Consider the following 21,402-nt stretch of genomic DNA (forward strand, 5'->3'; position numbering starts at 1 on the left):
GAAAAAGGAACATAGAACGCCCACCCCAGTCACACCCTGGCCTAACCAAAATAGAGAACCAAAACCCTCTCTATGGCCAGGGCGTGACACCAACTCCAGAGATTATTCCGTATATTTTAAGGTATTTTGTACTAGAGAGAATAGAGCGAGAGTGGAGTGATTATCCAACCTATTATATTTCTGTGGTCTATATTTCTTGAATCTGAGATTATTTAATGTGCTATTTCTTGTATTAGAAAGAGAAGAGAGAGTGGGGTGTCCAGTCTAACTCCACAGAGATAATACATTCAGATAATGTTTGCTCTGAGGGTTTTTTTGTATTCCAAAGAAATTTCCTGGCATAATTGGTCTATTTGTTTAATTAATTAGCTAAACTTATTTTCACCTCTGTGAAATGTTTGCCTCATGATCTACCAGGATGTTCCTCTCAGATACAGCTAGCGCCCAAATGACAATCATCACATCCAGCAGCACTTTCCGCCTAAATGACACGCCTGGTGCCAAAATGACTAAATTATGAGGTTTATAAAGCCTCTCTCATCCCTGTCTCTTTCTCAGATTCCACCAAGAAGCTGAAGGATGTTCTGGAGGAGTTTCACGGTGAAGGAGTCCTCTCCAAGTACAATCCTGAGCAGGTACAGTACGTCACTGCCTCAACCCTTCCCTCCCTCCCACCTATCCTCTCTTCTCCACTTCTCTTCTCCTTTTTCCCTTCATTTCCTTCCTCTCCTTTCCCTTCCTCTCCTCACTGTCATTCGTATCCTTTCCTCTCTTCTCCTCTCTACCCTCTTTTCCTCACCTCCCCTCCTCTCTTTTCCTCCCCTTCCTGAGTGAGATCATCATTATTTATGTTGTTAAGACCCTGGCAATCCTCTGACTCAGTCCCTGCTCCATCACTGATACGCTTAGTCATCCGCTGTGTTTAGACAGTAGTAAGGTGAGCAACACTTCCTCCCTCGCTCGCCCTCACCATCAACGTCCGACTGACGCCCTTTAACTTCAAAGTGACGACAGAGGGCCGACGAGTTATGGAGGACAGGTGGCGCTGACATTTTTATTATGGTCTGTCTGAATGGGTCACCGCCCCACTCCCCCTATCCACAACCCTACTCAGTCCTAACCTCCTTCCCCCACCCCACCCTACTCCTCTCCCAGCCAGGGTGCATCCCTTCTTCCTCGTTATAACTCCAGCATTGTGATATGAATAACAGCCTCATAGAGGCTGGTTGGCGCCATCAGAGCCCTGTTTGATTCAGACATCATGTGGCCTGTGGTGTGATCACCAAAGCCAGCAAGTGCAGGCGCCAGGCCGGTGGTATTTTCTGCACTGTGTGGGAAGGAGCGAGGTGACTCTTCCCACTGGGAACAAACTGGTTGAATCAACATTGTTTCATCATAATTTGTCAAAGTATTGTGACATGGAATCTACGTAGAAAATACATTGGATTTGAAAAAAGTAATCAACATACTGTTGTTTTGAGGGTAAGATTTCAACCACAGGATTATGTCATCATGGTAACCACATTTTAACATAGACAAACCTTGTATGAAATATGTTGAATTTATACCTTTGAAACAACGTCAGATCTTCAACATAATATCCACTATAAGAAAAAAAACAATAGGCAGGGCAGCACCTCCTCCTGGAGAGTTGATCTACCTACAGCTATTAATTCAGTCAACCATCCAGGGTTTTAACCAAACCCAGCCCTGCTTAGTTTTTCTATCTGTCACTCACTACTACCAATGTGCTATCGTGAGAATGATTGCTTAGAAATCTCCACTTAATAGATTCACTGTTGCTATTGAAGTAGGTTCAACAAAGCAATGAAATGTAACCATACTATAGCAATCCTATATCATCAATGATGCTATTTAGGCCTATATAGCATTTGGGAAGTCATCAACAGCTATTGTTTAAATTCAGCCCAGGATTCAACTAAATAGACAATACATATAGCCCTAGGGTTTCAAGTTTTGGTTGATTTCAAATGGAATCTACAAATTAATAATAAATATGTTGGATTCACGTCTCCATCTCAACCAAAAACAAAAGTTGAAAAAGAGGATTAAATCCAATCAAACTGTATTTAAAGTGCGTTTAAAGTTTGACTATATTTAGTCCTATTCTTTACCTTAGCTTTTTGGTTCAAATGGATAAGTGAATCCAACATATACATTATTAATTTCTAGACCAACTGGAAATAAAGGCAGACTCAGTGGCACAGATGGAACTATCCAAGCAGAAGATACATCTCCTTCAAAAGTTGATATTTGGTTGCATTGACAACCAAACACAATTCAATATCACTTTTGCAATACGTTGAATAGCCTATTAACTTTTCCACAAGTTAACAAATGATATGTTGGACTCAGGTCTCCATCTCAACCACAACTAAAAGTTAAAGAATCGGATTAAGACAGTGGCTCAGATGGAACTATCCAAGCAGTAGATACAGTGCATTCAGAAAGTATTCAGACCCCTGGAATTTTAGCAAATCTATTAAAAAACAAAACACTGAAATATCACATTTACATAAGTATTCACACCATTTACTTAGTACTTTGTTGAAGCACCTTTGGCAGCGATTACAGCCTCAAGTCTTCTTGGGTATGACGCTACAAGCTTGGCACACCTGTACTTGGGGATGTTCTCCCATTCTTCTCTGCAGATCCTCTCAAGCTCTGTCAGGTTGGATGGGGAGCATCACTGCACAGCTACTTTCAGGTCTCTTCAGAGATGTTAGATCGGGTTCAATTCCAGGCTCTGGCTGGGCCACTCAAGGACATTCAGAGACTTGTCCCGAAGCCACTCCTGCATTGTCTTGGCTGTGTGCTTAGGGTCGTTGTCCTGTTGGAAGGTGAACCTTCCCCCAGTCTGTGATCCTGGGCGCTCTAGAGCAGGTTTTCATCAAGGATCTCTCTGTACTTTGCTCCGTTCATCTTTCCCTCAATCCTGACTAGTCTCCCAGTCCCTGCTGCTGAAAACAGCATGATGCTGCCACCACCACAGTTCACCGTAGGGATGGTGCCAGGTTTCCTCCAGATGTGACACTTGGCATTCAGGCCACAGAGTTCAATCTTGGTTTCATCAGACCAGAGAATCTTGTTTCTCATGGTCTGAGAGTCCTTTAATAGCCTTTTGGCAAATTTCAAGTGGGCTTTCATGTGCCTTTTACTGAGGAGTGGCTTCCGTCTGGCCACTCTATCATAAAGGCCTGATTGGTGGAGTGCTGCAGTGATAGTTGTCCTTCTGGAAGGTTCTCCCATCTCCACAGAGGAACTTTGGAGCTCTGTCTCAGAGTAACCATCAGGTTCTTGGACACCCCCCTGACCAAGGCCGTTCTCCCTCGAGTGCTCAGTTTGGCCAGGCAGCCAGCTCTTGGTGGTTCCAAACTTCTTCCATTTAAGGTTGATGGAGGCCACTGTGTTCTTGGGGACCTTCAATGCTGCAGACATTTTTTGGTACCCTTCCCCAGTTCTCAGCCTCGACACAATCCTGTCTCAGTGCTCTACGGACAATCCCTTCGACCTCATGGCTTGGTTTTTTGCTCTGACATGCACTGTCAACTGTGGGATCTTATATAGACAGGTGTGTGTCTTTCCAAATCAATTTCTGGCATGGAATTTTCTTCATTTATCAGAACAAGAATAGACTGACGAGTTTCAGAAGAAAGTTCTTTGTTTCTGGCCATTTTGAGCCTGTAATCGAACCCACAAATGCTGATGCTCCAGATACTCAACTAGCCTAAAGAAGACCAGTTTTATTGCTTCTTTAATCAGGACAACAGTTTTCAGCTGTGCAAACATGATTGCAAAAGAGTTTTCTAATGATCAATTAGCCTTTTAAATTATAAACTTGGATTAGCTAACACAATGTGCCATTGGAACACGGAAGTGATGGTTGCTGATAATGGGCCTCTGTACGCCTATGTAGATATTCCCTAAAAAATCTGCTGTTTCCAGCTACAATAGTCATTTACAACATTAACAATGTCTACACTGTATTTCTGATCAATTTGATGTTATTTTAATGGACAAAAAATTTGCTTTTCTTTCCAAAACAAGGACATTTCTAAGTGACCCCAAACTTTTGAACGGTTGTGTATGTAAATAGGGTATTTCTGTTTAAAACCTGTTTTCACTTTGTCATTATGGATTATTGTGTGTAGATTGATGAGGGAAAAAATAATTATATCACTTTTAAAATAAGGCTGTAACGTAACAAAATGTGGAAAAGTGGGGTCTGATTACTTTCTGAATGCACTGTAAATGATGATATTTGGTCAACCAAACACAATTCAATACTACTTTTGTAAGACAGTAAATAGCCTAATGTTAAGGCTATCTTTTACAAACTAATGTAACAGTATTTACTCAACCTTAAAATGAGTAACAAATCCATGGCCACATTTTGAGTTTACCGTAACAATAAATATCTTATGAAAGCGTGCATGTTCAGGGTCACAGGTCTGTGGAGATCTTCACAATTGCTATAATAATCTGCACAGAATCTCAAACGGCATTGATCACTTGCACCATGTACTTTAATGTAATCTCAACTAACTGCAATCCAGGTTGTGCTATTAGATCAAGCACAGTGATAACACATTAAGTTGCTGTGTAAATAAACAAAAGATCTGACATCGTGTTCCCATTTGAACTTTGTTGTACTTTTAGATAGTTGAAAGCATAGTGATAACATCTTGGGAATTCAATAAACTTGTGGCTGTCTTTTTGAGTGGGTGAAAATAGATTGGAATCTCATTGATCAACATATCTACCAAATATTACCCAGTTCTCCACATTGAAATGACATGGTGTGCCCAGTGGGTTGTACTCGTGTCATCGATTAGTCGTGCTCTTGGTGACTCACCAATCCTGTCCTGTCCTGGAAGCTGCCCTAAACGCCAGTGACACACCATCAATGGCCTCGCCTCCCCATCTCCGACTGCCTCAGACTGTATTTCTCCGTGATGGATGAGCAATAAGGCAGACAGGGGACTGTAAATTAAAGGGTGGAGGGGTTTCCACACACACACACACACACTTCACAGCAGGCGTTGAAGGGCGGAATGTCAATCAGGTAGTCTAATTCATGACTGGGCCATTCAGTTGAGCTCATCTGGCTGTGAGACTGTCGTCCCTGAGGACGTAAAGTGGCAAGAAAAAGTATGCGAACCCTTTGGAAATATCTGGATTTCTGCATAAATTTGTCATATAATTTGATCTGATCTTCATCTAGGTCACAACAATAGAGCTTAAACTGCTTAAACTAATAACACACAAACAATGATACGTTTTCATGTCTTTATTGAACACACCATGTGAACATTCACAGTGCAGGGTGGAAAAAGTATGTGAACCCTTTAATTTAATAACTGGTTGACCCTCCTTTAGCAGCAATAACCTCAACCAAACGTTTTCTGTAGTTGTGGACCAGACCTGCACAACGGTCAGAAGGAATTTTGGACCATTCCTCTTTGCTAAACTGTTTCAATTCAGCAATATTCTTGGGATGTCTGGTGTGAACTGCTCTCTTGACATCATGCCACAGCATCTCAATCGGGTTGAGGTCAGGACTCTGACTAGGCCACTCCAGAAGGCGTATTTTCTTCTGTTGAAGGCATTCTGTTATTGATTTCCTTCTGTGTTTTGTGTCGTTGTCCTGTTGCATCACCTAACTTCTGTTGAGCTTCAGTTGGCGGACAGATAGCCTTACATTCTCCTGCAAAATGTCTTGATAAATTTGGGAAATCATTTTTCTGTCGATGATAGCAAGCTGTCCAGGCTCTGAGGCAGCAAAGTAGCCCCAAACCATGATGCTCCCTCCACCATACTCTACAGTTGGGATAAGGTTTTGATGTTGGTGTGCTGTGCCTTTTTTTCTCCACACATAGTGTTGTGTTCCTTCCAAACAACTCAACTGTAGTTTCATCTGTCCACAGAATATTTTGCCAGTAGCGCTGTGTAACATCCAGGTGCACTTTTGCAAACTTCAGACATGCAGCAATGTTTTATTTTGGACAGCAGTGGCTTCTTCTGTGGTGTCCTCCCACGAACACCATTCTTGTTCAGCGTTTTACGCATCGTAGACTCGTCAACAGAGATGATTGCATGTTCCAGAGATTTCTGTAAGTCTTTAGCTGACACTAGGATTCTTCTTAACCTCATTGAGGATTCTGCACTGTGCTCTTGCATCTTTGCAGGACGGCCACTCCTAAGGAGAGTAGCAACAGTGCTGAACTGTCTCCATTTATAGACAATTTGTCTTACCGTGGTGGACTGATGAACATCAAGGCTTTTAGAGATACTTTTGTAACCCTTTCCAGCTTTATGCAAGTCAACAATTCTTAATCTTATGTCTTCTGAGCTCTCTTTTGTTACATTTTTTACATTTTTGTTCGAGGCATGGTTCACATCAGGCAATGCTTCTTGTGAATAGCAAACTCAAATATTGTGAGTGTTTTTTATAGGGCAAGGCAGCTCTAACCAACATCTCCAATCTCGTCTCACTGATTGGACTCCAGGTTAGTTGACTCCTGACTCCAATTAGCTTTTGGAGAAGTCATTAGCATAGGGGTTCACATACTTTTTCCAACCTACACTGTGAATGTTTAAATTATGTATTCAATAAAGACAAGAAAAATACAATAATTTGTGTGTTATTAGTTTAAGCACACTATGTCTATTGTTGTGACTTAGATGAAGATCAGATCAAATTTAATGACCAATTTATGCAGAAATCCAGGTAATTCCAAAGGGTGCACATACTTTTTCTTGCCACTGTATGTCACTTTAGTGATGAGGACCCGAGGAGTGACAAGAACAAGTGTTCCGTTAATATGTATTGAGAGCACAGGCAGGGTGGAGAGACAGGGTTTGCTGTGCTGCCATAGTGTGGTGGTTTGACTTGTGCTCTGGTGATAGGTCTATACTTGAGTTTTTTGTGCAACATTCTGCAGTTTTTACTTCTCATGGCTTTCTTGGCTCAGATAGCATGGCGTCTCCTCCTTATCCTTACCCTTTAACCCCATCATAACATCTCTCTGTCAAGACTGCCTGTGCCCTCCAATTTTAATCATAAATATATCCGAAGGGCAAGCATGATGACACACCTAGCGTATGGACATTCTTTTTTACCCTGTTGTTGTGTTGGCATGGCTTCCAGAATGGATTTGATTGATTTCTCGAGGCCATCAATGCTAACAGGGAGATGGAGACAGCTTGATGGAGACCTTCCAGAAATGCCTATCAAATCACTCTGGGTGTTCTTATTGCAGACAAGCTTGTCTGTCTTACAATATGTGACCTTATGCCTCCATCTTTTTCATTTTTTTGGATACGTTTTTGGAATGTGTGTGCATGTTTGTGCGTGCATTTTTCTCAAAATCTGCTGTTACATGATGCAAAGTAAAACTTCACCAAATAAGAGGGAGGAGAGGAGAGGAGAGTGATATGAATGATGGTTCAGCGGGTCTGGCCTGCCAGCCCAGTGCACTCTGTATCTCTGTTTGGGTTAGATCAACAGCACAGAACCAAGGGAGGTACAGTACTACGCTGCACTGCTGTGAGGTCCGTCAATCATACAACACAGAGCTGCTATTAAGATATAATCAGATTCAGAATCACCTTTATTCACCAAGTACATTTACACATATGTAGAATTTGCCTTAGTGAGAAAGTGCTGCCAGCAATAAACAATATACAAACACAATAAAGACACATAGACATCATAAAGAATATACAATATTGGAACAGTAAACATAAAACATACAACTCTGGAGTATAGGCTGATTACAGTGGTAATATACAATTTACTGAGGGGATATACATTTTATATATATATATATATATATACACAAAGGTATGTGGACACCCCTTCAAATCAGTGGATTCTGCTATTTCAGCCACACCTGTTGCTGACAGGTGTTTAAAATCGAGCACACAGCCATGCAATCTCCATAGACAAACATTGGCCGTAGAATGGCCTTACTGAAGAGCTCAGTAACTTTCAACTTGGCACCATCATAGGATGCCATCTTTGCAACAAGTCAGTTCATCAAATTTCTGCCCTGCTAGAGCTGCCCCGGTAAACTGTAAGTGCTGTTATTGTGAAGTGGAAACATCTAGGAGCAACAACGGCTCAGCCGTGAAGTGGTAGGCCACACAAGCTCACAGAACGGGACCGCAGAGTGCTGAAACGTGTAGCTTCACTCTGTCCTCGGTTGCAACACTCACTTCCGAGTTCCAAACTGCCTCTGGAAGCAACGTCAGCACAAGAACTGTTCATCGGGTGTTTCATGAAATGTGTTTCCATGGCTGAGCAGCCGCATACAAGCCTAAGATCACCATGCGCAATTCCAAGCGTCGTCTGGAGTTGTGTAAAGCTCGCCGCCATTGGACTGTGGAGCAGTGGAAACGCATTCTCTGGAGTGATGAGTCACACTTCACTATCTGGCAGTTTGACGGACGAATCTGGGTTTGGCGGATGCCAGGAGCACGCTACCTGCCCGAATACATAGTGCCAGCTTTAAAGTTTAGTGGAAGAGGAATAATGGTCTGGGGCTGTTTTTCATGGTTTGGGCTAGGCCCCTTAGTTCCAGTGAAGGGAAATCTTAATGCTACAGCATACAATCACATTCTAGATGATTCTGTGCTTCCAATAGTTTGGGGAAGGCCCTTTCTTGTTTCAGCATGACAATGCCCCCATGCACAAACTGAGAGAGCCCTGACCTCAAACCCATCGAACACCTTTGGGATGAATTGGAACGCCGACTGCGAGCCAGACTTAATCGCCAAACATTAGTACCCGACCTCACTAGTGCTCTTGTGGCTGGCTGAATGGTAGCAAGTGCCCGTTCCAACATCTAGTGGAAAGCCTTCCCAGAAGAGTGGAGGCTGTTATAGCATCAAAGGGGGGACCAACTCCATATTAATGCCCATGATTTTGGAATGAGATGTTGAAGAGTAGGTGTCCACATACTGTTGGTCATGTAGTGTATCTAAAAGGCTTGATTCTGCAGACATACTGTACTTGAGGCATTGTTTGTTCGGATAGGAGGGAAAGGCCAGTGCCTGTTTCGCACTGCAACATCACCCACCTTACAATCTGAGCGGAGGCAGACAACATTTTGAAACTATTTAAACATAAACTTAATTGTTTAAAACCTGGACAACTTTTTGTCATTTTATGAGGTTTTACCTTGTTCCAACCATAGGAATGTTAAGGGGATTGTTTTATAAAGATTTCCTCATATGCCATTGAAACCAGTATTTATCTTATGTTCTGAACTTTCTTTTGATGTCCAGCAGCCAAAGACACACTCCTAGTCCTATTACCAATCCACGCTTGTTGTTGCATCTTTAGATCTTCCCTCTTTCTACATTTCTGAAGTATATTTTCATCGCTGTCATTAAAAAACACTCACATTTGCGGTGCACTTTTGACAACAGTGTTTTCCGGCTAATTGCATTTTGGGACATTATATCCTACTGCCATGTGCGCATTGCTGCACTTTTAATGTGAAGAAACAGCCTAATAGTTTATCAACATTTTAAGCTAAACGTTCTTATCTGTTGCATCATCACCCTACTTGGTTTTAAAATATTTGTTTTATGTACAGGGATTGTATTAATTTGGGATCTATCGCGTTCCACAACTGTCCCAGAGTATGTTTGGAATATTTAATTTCATAGAATAAGTCAACTTTTGTACTATTTGGGATAGTAGATTAACATAGTGGATTGGCTACTGCTTTCTCTGTTCGTTACACATCTTTTGTTGGTTGACGAAAGTAAATGTGGACAGTTCTTCTAACATCTTCAACATGGCCCTCGGAATTCAATAAGAAGGAAATCAAATGTGAGTGAGAGGTGCTTTGGATCACGGCGTATTGCAGCCGGGAGAAGGGAATTATAATTATTATATTCAGCCCAAGGGCACAATGGCCAAAGTGCCCATAAGTCATGCATTTTTTTAGCAGTCATTATGGCCACACAAGGGGGCATGGCCGTCGATGCTACCGGGAAATTTGAGTCCTGTACTTATGACTTAGGGGTTAGAAGCTGTTCTCGGTCTCATCGTCGTCGGTGATCAGGCCTGCCACCGGCATGTCATCAGCAAACTTAATGATGGTGTTGGAGTCGTGGGCAGCCACTATATAAGCAGAGGGAGGGATGCTGCTGTGGCGAATATATACAGTGCATATACAGTGTTTTGTGGATGTGTACATAGTCCAAGGTAGTACACTGGTACTGGCATACTGTAGGTAGTACACTGATACAAAGGGTTGATAGGTAACCTGAATAGATGCATTATGTCCCACAAACTTGCCATAGGCACAGCATAGCTTGTTCGCCGTTTTTGTCTTGAATGATTAATGCATAGCGCAGGTTAATTAATTTGATACATTTTTGGGGTTAACTATGGTGGATATTGTCTGTAAAAAGTCCAGAGATTGGATGCTTGCATGCATGTGTGTGTGTGTGTGTGTGTAAGGGAATGAGGACTAGCTTCCAAAAGAGGGTGTGGCCTCACCCCTGGCTAACCCTAACTCTAACTCTAACTGCTTCCACACCCTTTACTACTGCTGCCAGACCACTATAAAGTAACCCCTATGTCTCCTTCTTACCTCTCCCTGTTCCCTCTGTCAAACAGAAGCAAGACGTTCTCAACCAAGTAAGCCACACCCACTGCTGGGGGTCTGCATGATCTGTGGTTTCTGTGTATACATGTACACTACAGACTGCATGTAACATGTAACATACTTAACCCTATATCATCAGAGTCACCAAGGCAAAGGTCAAAGGTTAGGGGTCAGAAACCTGTGGTTTCAGTGTCTAACACTACAGAATGCATGTAGTATACAGCACATAACCCTATCCCATCAGACACCTATAGCATGATGTACTACAGTACTCATAATGCTCTCTCACACCGTCAGAGGTCAAAGGGGTCAGGTGAAGTGCTTCAGTTTGCCGGCTATGTGTCTTTGTGACGCTCAACTTGCCAACATGTATCAACAGTGTTTCCATAACAGAGGAATGTTGATGTGCCGTTTTTTTCTCTTTCTTTTTCATTTGTTTTTCAACCGCAAGGCTAATGGCACTGATCACTGTGTGAATGCCAGTTCAGACAACCTCATGCTGTTTCTGTAAAGGTATCTGCCCTGAGTAATCTCTGTCAATTATTTTACTCTGTCTGCTTGCTGATAAAGTGACTCAGGATTGTTTCTGTGTACTGTCTGTATGCCTTTTACGTTTGAAGGTTTATACTAATATTACACTTTTAAAGGCTAAAACCACAGCCAGCGCACCATCCTGTCTGAAATCCATGAAATCAACTGATTTATGTTTTCTCCAAATTGGCCATTTCCAGTCTCCTCTCAACCGTAAAGCTTTTTTCAAAAAAGGCCCAAAGCGATGTGTTATCATCATGCTCTGTCTGTGTTGTAGAGAGATGATTGAATACAACATGCTTATCTAAAACACACTACTGCAGACCATCAATAAAACTTCCAGCATACAGGCAAACAACTTTTCTAAAGGTTTCATTCCTTTTATATACTGAAACAGATTATTTCTACTGCAAAAGTATGTGGTTTACAACACTTCACAGGTGTTGCCTTCCCACATAAAGAAATTAGGGACCAGGAGGCAAAAAAGTATGGTGATAGACTTTTAGTCAATGTCACCTTTGTCTACTTTTTTGCTGCCCAGACTCTGTTGTTTACAAAATTTTAAATCTGACTCTTCTTTTTCTCTATCTCTCTATCTCTCCATCCATCCGTGTGTGAGCAGCCCATAGACTATGAGGGTTTCCAGCTCTTCATGACCACATACCTGGAGAACGACATCCCTGAGGAACTGTGTCAGCACCTGTTCACCTCCTTCAAGAGCAAGACAGGGGGCTGCTCTCCTGAGGTGCCCCGTGCTGGTGCAGGACTGCTGGGTGAGTAGTGGCCTCCCTCACCCTGGTGGTGATTTACTCTGGCTGGGACTGGTGAGAACCTGGGTCGTGTTCAGTAGGGCAGTAGGGTTTATTTTTTATTTTTTGTGTTCTTATTGAAGAGGTTCAGGTAATACCTTCCCGTTCCAAATTGTTTCTCAATGTTTTCTCCCTACTGAACATGACCCTGGTAGATGTCAACAGTGTCTTTCCTGGCCCTCAAAAGTTTTTGGGATGGAGTTAGGCTAAATCGTTGGTGTACTATTGTATGCATCTCCCAAATTAGATTCCCTCGCAGGTTAACGCTTGTCTCAGGGAGAGTGTCCCTCTGCTACAGATTGTAGTCAAGGGAGTTAGTTGTAGTCTGCACTCACAAATTCCTCAAAACACTTTCCAAAAAACACACACAATGCAAACACTGCTGCTTTACTTGCCATGGCAGATCCTTCAGGAATACACACACACACACACACACACACACACACACACACACACACACACACACACACACACACACACACACACACACACACACACACACATGTTCATGTACCATTTGATTGAACTGATTAAGCGTAAAGTGGTGCTGGAGTGGCCACAAACAACGACAGCTATGGAGTGGTTCAGGTTCTTTACTTCCACTCCACCTGGACAGCTTGTAAACTGTGTCCTCCTCCACCATATGGGGTTAAATGTGGGCTCTATCAGTCTGCCTGGCTGTCCCTCACTGCTGAACAGCTGACCACTAGGGGACAGACGGGAGGAATTTAACCCCTCTCCAAATGGAAAGATGGAGGGATTTGCATGCGAGCCCACCCAACCATCTGAGATGGAGAGATGGAGCGAGAGGGGGGGGGGAGAGGTGGTGTTACTCCTGAGCCTCTTCATTTGATCAGATGTGGAGAAGAAGAAAAAGGACACAGCCTGCACTGCCATCTGGTGTTTGATCTCTCTACTAACCTCTGTGGGTGTGCAGAAATGAGAGGCTCAGATAGATAGATACACATTTACCTAGCTAGTGTCTGTCTTTCCCTGGAGACTTGTTTTCCTAATCTGTCTGTCTGTCTGTCTGTCTGTCTGTCTGTCTGTCTGTCTGTCTGTCTGTCTGTCTGTCTGTCTGTCTGTCTGTCTGTCTGTCTGTCTGTCTGTCTGTCTGTCTGTCTGTCTGTCTGTCTGTCTGTCTCTCGCTCTCTCTCTCTCTCTCTCAATTCAATTCAATTCAAGGGGCTTTATTGGCATGGGAAACATATGTTAACATTGCCAAAGCAAGTGTTGTTTATCTATCTCCCCCTCTATTTCTCATTCTCTCTCTCTCTCTCTCTCTCTCTCTCTCTCTCTCTCTCTCTCTCTCTCTCTCTCCTTTCCTCTCTCTCTCGCTCCTTTCCTCTCTCTCTCTCGCTCTCGCTCTCCCTCTGTCAGAGTCCCATCATGGTTTTATCATTCAGGACCAGAGAGGCTTGCGTTTCCTTGCCTGAATCAATCTCCCAGTCCCCAACAAAAAGAGACAGGGAGAAATAAGTATTTCTAGTGTGTTGTTGACACTATTCTTCACTCCTCTGTCTTGATAGAAGGTCTCTTTTGTTGTGTGTTGGACAGGCAGGGGCCACAGTTCTCTAATAGGTTGATATTCTGCTTTCCTCTCAGGGCCAAACAGACGATCTGTCTTTCTTTTATGACTTTCATAACTTCCTGTCCTTCCTTGCCTACAGCACCAGTAGAGGATTTTACTATATGGGCCAATAGGAACCTGCTTCATTAATGATCTTCATGACCCTAGCAATAACCCTAGCAATGCACTGGTTAGAAGAATGTGTTGTTGTTTGACTATAGACAAGGTCCCATAATTTGACATTAGTCATTGAAGCACTAGTCTGCTCCTTTAGACTACTGCAACCTCGAATCTGCTTTGCCTTTTTATATTGCTTTCTCTTCTCTTTAAAATGTCACCAGATATATTTTTACTGTATTGTATTATAGCGTTTTATTGAATTGGAAATGTATTGAATTTAGCCTTGGCTATAAATAGAATCTACCCTCATATTGCCAGACAGTTCTATATATTTCTGACTCCTTCTCCTTCCCCTTTAACACAGACTATATCACACTCCTTCTCCTTCTCCTTCCCCTTTAAAAACCTCTTAGCGCACAGATCCCGTTAATGGGATCAAAATCGACAACATCCGGTGAAGCTGGAGGACACCAAATTCAAATTACAAAATTGTAATATTAAACATTCATGAACATACAAGTGTCCTACATCATTTAAAAGCTTAACTTCTTGTTAATCCAATTACGTTATCAGATTTCAAAAAGGCTTTACGGAGAAAGCATACCATGCGATTATCTGAGGACAGCGCCCCGCATACAAAAGCATTAAAAACATTTTCCAAACCAGCAGAGGCGTCACAAAAGTCAGAAACAGCAATAAAATAAATCACTTACCTTTGAAGGTCTTCTTCTGTTTGCAATCCCAAGGGTCCCAGCTACACAACAACTGGTCGTTTTGTTAGATAAAGTCCTTCTTTATATCCTAAAAAAGTCAGTTTAGTTGGCGCGTTTGATTCAGTAATCCACCCGTTCCACTAGTTCAACATGCATACAAAGGAATCCCAAAAGTTACCAAAAAACTTCGTCCAAACAAGTCAAACAACATTTCTAATCAATCCTCAGGTACCCTAATATGTAAATAAACGATACAATTTAAGACGGAATGTAGTATGTTCAATACCAGAGATAAATAACGAGGTGCGCACCCTCATCCACGCGCGCCACAAGACTACAGTCAGAATGAGAGCCACCTTGAAAAACTACAACAATTAATACATTTTTCAAAAAACAAGCCTGAAACCCTTTCTAAAGACTGTTGACATCTAGTGGTAGCCATAGGAACTGCAATCTGGGAACTATTAGCTTGTATATCCCATAGACAAGCATTGTAATGGACAGTGAGCTCAAAAAAAACATCTGGATGGATTTTCCTCTGGTTTTCACCTGCAATATCAGTTCTGTTATACTCACAGACATTATTTTAACCATTTTAGAAACGTCAGGTTGTTTTCTATCCAATGCTACCAATTATATGGATATCCCAGCTTCTGGGCCTGAGTAACAGGCAGTTTATTTTGGCCACGTCATTTATCTGAACTTCCGAACACTGCCCCCCAGCCATAAGAGGTTTTAACACAGCCTATATCACACTCCTTCTGTATCCCCTTTAACACAGCCTATATCACACTCCTTCTGCTTCCCCTTTAACACAGCCTATATCACACTCCTTCTTTTTCCCCTTTAACACAGCCTATATCACACTCCTTCTGCTTCCCCTTTAACACAGCCTATATCACACTCCTTTGGCTTCCCCTTTAACACAGCCTATATCACACTCCTTCTCCTTCCCCTTTAACACAGCCTATATCACACTCCTTCTGCTTCCCCTTTAACACAGCCTATATCACACTCCTTCTGGTGCATTTCTTTACCTTCCTCTATTTCACATCCTCTCACTTTCTCTGTCTTGCTTTTCTTGCCCTGATGTGTCTGCAGAGCCACGTTCCATTGATGCAGGCATCTCTATACAGACTGAAGTGGCCTGTGCCCCCATAACAGGTACCACTGCAGGACAACAGGACAATGTTTAGATAACCCTACTAAGACTCATGGTCCAGCTACTGTCTGTCAACTGTTATAAAGTGACTTGTGATCTGTGTTTTGGAGCAGGTGACATGATAGTAGTCTGTACCATGGCTCAGTGGAATTGCGTTTGTTGTAAACTGTTGTTTTGTGTGTGGAGTATATCTCACCTGACCTTTCTTGTTTCATCTGTACCATCCTTGCTTTTTTTTTAAAGTACCATTTTTGGTTGTTGTGAAATGCTGAAACTTTTTCTGTTTGTCATTTTGAATCTCTCTTCATGGTTGGAAAGTGAGAGGTCTTTACTTTGTGTATTTTGTTGTGAAGGTTTAATCCTCAATGCTAAATGTCTGCTTCTGTAAACACAACTGTTTGCAAAGTAATGAGGCAACTGCCTACCTATCTTGCTTTGTCTTTCCTGAAATCATCTTTCCCCCTTATCTCTCCCCTTCTCTGTCTTCTAGGAATGAATGGGAAGAGCATCCTGACAGCAATGGGCCGGCACACGCCAGAGCATTCCATTGTGATGGCCACATGTTCAGGTGCCGTGTCTACCTCTCCCTGCTCCTCCCGTTCCTCCTCACAGCGCTCTGGGACAGGGGCCCACACACCCAGGGGTTCCTACCACTCACCTGCCTGCACCCAAGCCAAACTCTCCACAGGTAGCAGTAGTAATGCTCTGACCCCCACCCCAGCCAAGTCCCCAGCCTCCCCTCGCCTCTCCCCAGGTAAATACCTTGTTCAGGTGCTGTAGGCAATTACACTGTTTTCCTGGAAAAGTTGTGACGCATGCTGTATTAGACTATGGTATTGCCGTAAACAATGAATTCCAATGACATCAATGTTAGAGAAATGTTGCGCCTGGAACATGACCAATGCCACAGCACTAAAATACACAACATGACCAAAAGTATGTGGACACCTGCTCCTCGAATATCTCATTCCAAAATCATTAATATGGAGTTGGTACCCCCTATGCTGCCATAACAGCCTCCACTCTTCTGTTTAGGCTTTCCACTAGATGTTGGAACACAGCCGGGAACACAGCCGTAAAAGCGTTAGGGAGGTCAGGCACTGATGTTGGGGGATTAGGCCTGGCTCGCAGTCAGAGTTCCAATTATTCCCAAAGGTGTTCGATGGGGTTGAGGTCAGGGCTCTGTGCAGGCCAGTCAAGTTCTTTGACACCAATCTCAACAAACCATTTCTGTATTGACCTCACTTTGTGCACGGGGGCATTGTCATGCTGAAACAGGAAAGAGCTTTCCTCAAATTGTTGCAAGTTGGAAGCACAGAATCGTCTAGATGTATCTTCACTGGAACTAAGGAGCCGAGCACGAACCATAAAAACAGCCCCAGACCATTATACCTCCTCCACCAAACTTTACAATTGGCGCTATGCATTCAGGCAGGTAGAGTTCTCCTGGCATCCGCCAGATTCGTCTGTCGGACTGCCAGATGGTGAAGTGTGATTCATCACTCCAGAGAACGCGTTTCCACTGCTCCTGAGTCCAATGGCAACAAGCTTTACACCACTCAAGCCAACGCTTGGCATTGTGCATAGTGATCTTAGGCTTGTGTGCGGCTGCTCAGCCATGGAAACACATTTCATGAAGCTCTCGACATTCCCGTTCAGCACCCGGCGGTCCCATTCTGTGAGCTTGTGTGGACAACCACTTTGCGGCTGAGGAGTTGTTGCACCTAAACATTTCTACTTCACAAAAACAGCACTTACAGTTGACCGGGGCAACACAAGCAGGGCAGCAATTTGACAAACGGAATTATTGGAAAGGTGGCATCCGATGACGATGAATGTCACTGAGCTCTTCAGTAAGGACATTCTACTGCCAATGTTTGTCTATGGAGATCGCATGGCTGTGTGCTACATTTTATACACCTGTCAGCAACGGGTGTGGATGATATAGCCGAATCCACTAATTTGAAGGGTTGTCCACATACTTTTGTACTGATTATCACTCACAGCAAGGCATTTTAGCTAGCAGTTTGATAAAGTGTGCTGTGGCCATTGGTTTCTGTTAGCTCAATACTTTGCATGGCAATGTAGGGCATGTGTATTGGTAGCTACCTAAGCTTTACCAGCTTTACACAGGCTATGATATTTATTGGATTTGATTTATGTGTCTATCACATCATATCACCATATCCATATCACCATGCCATATCACATTTCAATCTGCCATGTTGCTTAGTCATGCTCATGGTCATTGCTGAATGACATCCCCATCACCCATTGATCTCTTGTTACATTGCATCCATAGAGAGGATCAGAACGGAGAAGAGGAGGAGTCCGTCACCCCAGAAGGGCTCCCCCTTACCCTCCCCCCAGGTGGTGTTTCTGAAGGACATTGTGTGTTACCTGTCCCTGCTGGAGAGGGGCACACCAGAGGACAAGCTGGAATGTGAGTTATAGGGGTTGGTTGGAGGCAAGTTTGTAATGATTTGTGGTTGAAAGACCAAGAGGGTCATGTGGAGTCAAAAGGTGTGTCCCTAAACCACTCAGAAAGACATCTTACCATAATTTGCGAGGATTAGTCAAATTGATTCATTCAGGTAATACACTCAAAAAAAATCCTGGGTTAAAAACAACCCAATTTGGGTTATTTGGTAACCCAGCGCTGGGTAAATATTGGACAGAACACGTGCTGGGTGATTTCTACCCAGACAGTTATGTTGCGTGAATACCACAACATGTTGGGTTTTCAGTTGGGTTTTTCAGTTGGGTTTTTATACACTTTCATACTGGGTTGACCCATCAGCTGGGCCTTTTTTTAATGGAATAGGTTATTTTCAGGAGGCGTGGCCTATTAAGGGCGTGGCCTTCACATAGTTTTATGGGGTCACATGTGAGAGTAAATGTAATTCCTGCTCAGGTTGTTTGTACACTGCAAATGAATATTTTTGCACATTACATATTTTATAATAAAATTACAACATTGGGATATGCATACGCTCTTGAGGAACTCATACGTGTAAGCCTCATTAAAGCTACAAAAGTGTCAGTGTTCAACTTTATCATGTGATAACAATACAACAGAACAGATAAACCAGAATGACATTTACTCTTGCGGGTGACCAAAAATAACTATCTGAAAGCTACGCCCTACTAAGCCACACCTCCAGTCTTCTGATCTGACCCATTGGGTCATATCTCAATAACCCAGCATCAACAACCCAACCTCGCTCTTTTTAAAGAAAACAACCCAACTAAGTGACCCATTGCCTGCAAACCAGCAGTTGGGTTATCCAAACAACCCACCATTTCTAGATTGTACATTTAATTATTTAAGCAAATAATGTTTACAGCCATATTTCTGTGGCTAAATACAGTCGAGCTGTCACACACACAAACACACACCTGCCTACACACCTTCCTGCTGTGGCCTCAACACTCAGCAGTACAGTGTGAGTGAGTGACTGGTTGTTAGCAGTAAATCAGGAGCCGGGCTCCCCCGGGGATTAGCTCAGCACCTGTCCTTGTTAGCCCCTTGACATCCTAAGCCGTGGTGTGTCTAATAGACTTCTTTGGCATCAGGAGCTATATCCGCACACCCTGACACAGCTAATCTCAGCTAACCGATTCCGACATCTCAACAACACAGAAGTACATGTCACGCTCTATTACGTCCCCCTGCTTCAACACAGGAGTGGTGTCGTGTAGCGCTCTAATATTTCCCCTACTCTCCAGAGGGGGGTCTGACTGGGAATGTTAGCGGTGCTAACAAGAACTCATTATAGCTGAATCATGGGGTCTCTTTTCTCTCTTTCCCCTCTAGTCATGTTCCGGCTGTACGACACAGATGGCAATGGAGTACTGGACAGCTCGGTAAGTCTGGCCCACTCTCCTCTTTTCTCCTCTCCTCTTCACTCCCCTTTCTAGTCCAATTACATACCAACCTTCCCACTAGGCACACCACGTAATTTCAACGTGGGTAATATTTGGTTGAGATGTTGATCAATGAGATTACAACCTTTATTCACCCAGTGAAAAAGACAGCCAGAAGTTAGTTGAATTTCCAATGTGTTATCACTAGGCTTTCAACCATCTAAAAGCACAACCAAATTTCAAAGAAAAAACTATATCAGATGTTTTTTTTAGTTGTCACCCAAATGTCTATCACTGCACTTTCAACCATTTGAAATCGCAGCAAATTTCAAGTGGGAATACAATGTCAGATATCTTGTTTATTTATACAACATATTAATGTGTTACTGATCAATGTGCTTCATCTAATAGCAGAATCAAATGACCTGGATTGTAGTTGAGATTACATTAAAAGTACATGGTGCAAGTGATCAATGCCGTTCAAGATTCTGCACAGATTATTATAGCAATTGTGAAGATCTCCACAGACCTGCAACAACCTAAGTATGCTATCTTGAACATGCACGCTTTATATGCATACATAAAAATACATTTATAGTTACAGTAACCTCTCCATTTCAACCAGAAATCTATCAAATCAAACTTTAAATGCACTTTAAATCAAGTTTAGTTTGATTTGGTCTATTCTTTAGCTTAGATTTGTGGTTTAGATGGAGATGTGAATCCAACATATCAATTATTAATTTGAAAGAACGAGTTTATCTAAAAAACTGGAGGCCTGTTGTGATGCAAAAATACTATCGAAATGCATAGCACTCAGAATTAAAAAGGTTTTACCAGGTATTGTTCATCCTGATCAGACAGGTTTTTTTTACGTGGACGATACATTAGAGATAATATACGACAACTACTAGAAATAATAGAACAACATGAAACATCTAAGAAGCCATGCCTGGTATTTATAGCAGATTTTGATAAAATAAGACTGGATTCTATTTATAAATACCTGGATTTTTTTCAATTCCGATGAGTCTCTTATAAAATAGGAAAAAGTTATGTATAGCAACCCCAGGTGTAAAATAGTAAATAGCAGCTACTTCTCAGAGTTTTGATTTGTCAAGAGGAGTTAAACAAGGGTGTCCGCTGTCACCATATCTATTCATTATGGCCATCGAAATGCTAGCTATTAAAATCAGATCAAATGACAACATTAGAGGATTAGAAATCCAAGGCTTAAAAACAAAGGTGTCCATGTATGCTGATGACTCAAGTTTTATATTAAGTCTGAAAGCTAGATCCCTGAAATGTCTCATTGAAGATCTAGATAACTTTTCTGGACTCTCTGGACTAAATCCTAATTATGATAAGTGTAAAATATTGCGTATTGGATCTTAAAAAAATACACATTTTACATGACTTTGCAGTTTACCTATAAAATTGGCTGACGGTGAAGTAGACATACTTGGTATTCATATCACAAAAGACATAAATGAGCTCTCCACAATGAATTTCAATAGAAAACGAGTAAAACTTGACAAGATCCTGCAACCATGGAGAGGTAAATACCTGTCTATTTATGAAGAAATTACACTGATTAACTCCTTAGTCATATCTCAGTTTACTCACTTACTTATGGCGCTGCCTACTCCTGATTATTCATTTTTCAAATCATATGAGCCAAAAAGATTTTGCTTTATCTGGGATGCTAAACCAGACAAGATAAAACGTGCCTATCTATATAATGAATATGAACTGGGTGGGTTGAGATGATTAAATATTAAAACACTAAACCTCTCTCTAAAAGTTTCACTTATACAAAAGTTTTAATTGAACCCTAAATGGTTCTCGAGTAGATTATTGAGAAAATCTCATCCATTGTTTAAAAATGGCTTTATTGCCTTTGTGCAGATTCCCATGTCTCATTTTCGATTAATATGAAAATGAAACCTTTTTCGAAGTATCTCTCTTTTTCAAACCAGCA

The 21,402-nt window shown here is 42.1% G+C and overlaps 1 protein-coding gene across 3 annotated transcripts in view; it reads left to right on the forward strand.

Annotated features, from left to right (window-relative positions):
• Window positions 1–21,402, forward strand: part of dgkg (diacylglycerol kinase, gamma) — a 164,530-nt gene that overhangs the window by 50,379 nt on the left and 92,749 nt on the right. The window contains exons 3-9 of one of the 3 annotated variants that reach the window (XM_014173603.2): window positions 559–635; window positions 10,661–10,681; window positions 11,803–11,953; window positions 15,494–15,556; window positions 16,045–16,308; window positions 17,857–17,997; window positions 19,372–19,421. In XM_014173603.2, the coding sequence (XP_014029078.1) occupies window positions 559–635; window positions 10,661–10,681; window positions 11,803–11,953; window positions 15,494–15,556; window positions 16,045–16,308; window positions 17,857–17,997; window positions 19,372–19,421 (767 nt within the window). The remainder of the gene's footprint in view (window positions 1–558; window positions 636–10,660; window positions 10,682–11,802; window positions 11,954–15,493; window positions 15,557–16,044; window positions 16,309–17,856; window positions 17,998–19,371; window positions 19,422–21,402) is intronic. The other 2 variants (XM_014173605.2, XM_014173604.2) reach the window with 2 other exon arrangements.

Source organism: Salmo salar, chromosome ssa25 (genome assembly GCF_905237065.1).
Source record: "Salmo salar chromosome ssa25, Ssal_v3.1, whole genome shotgun sequence".
Classification (NCBI taxonomy): domain Eukaryota; kingdom Metazoa; phylum Chordata; class Actinopteri; order Salmoniformes; family Salmonidae; genus Salmo; species Salmo salar.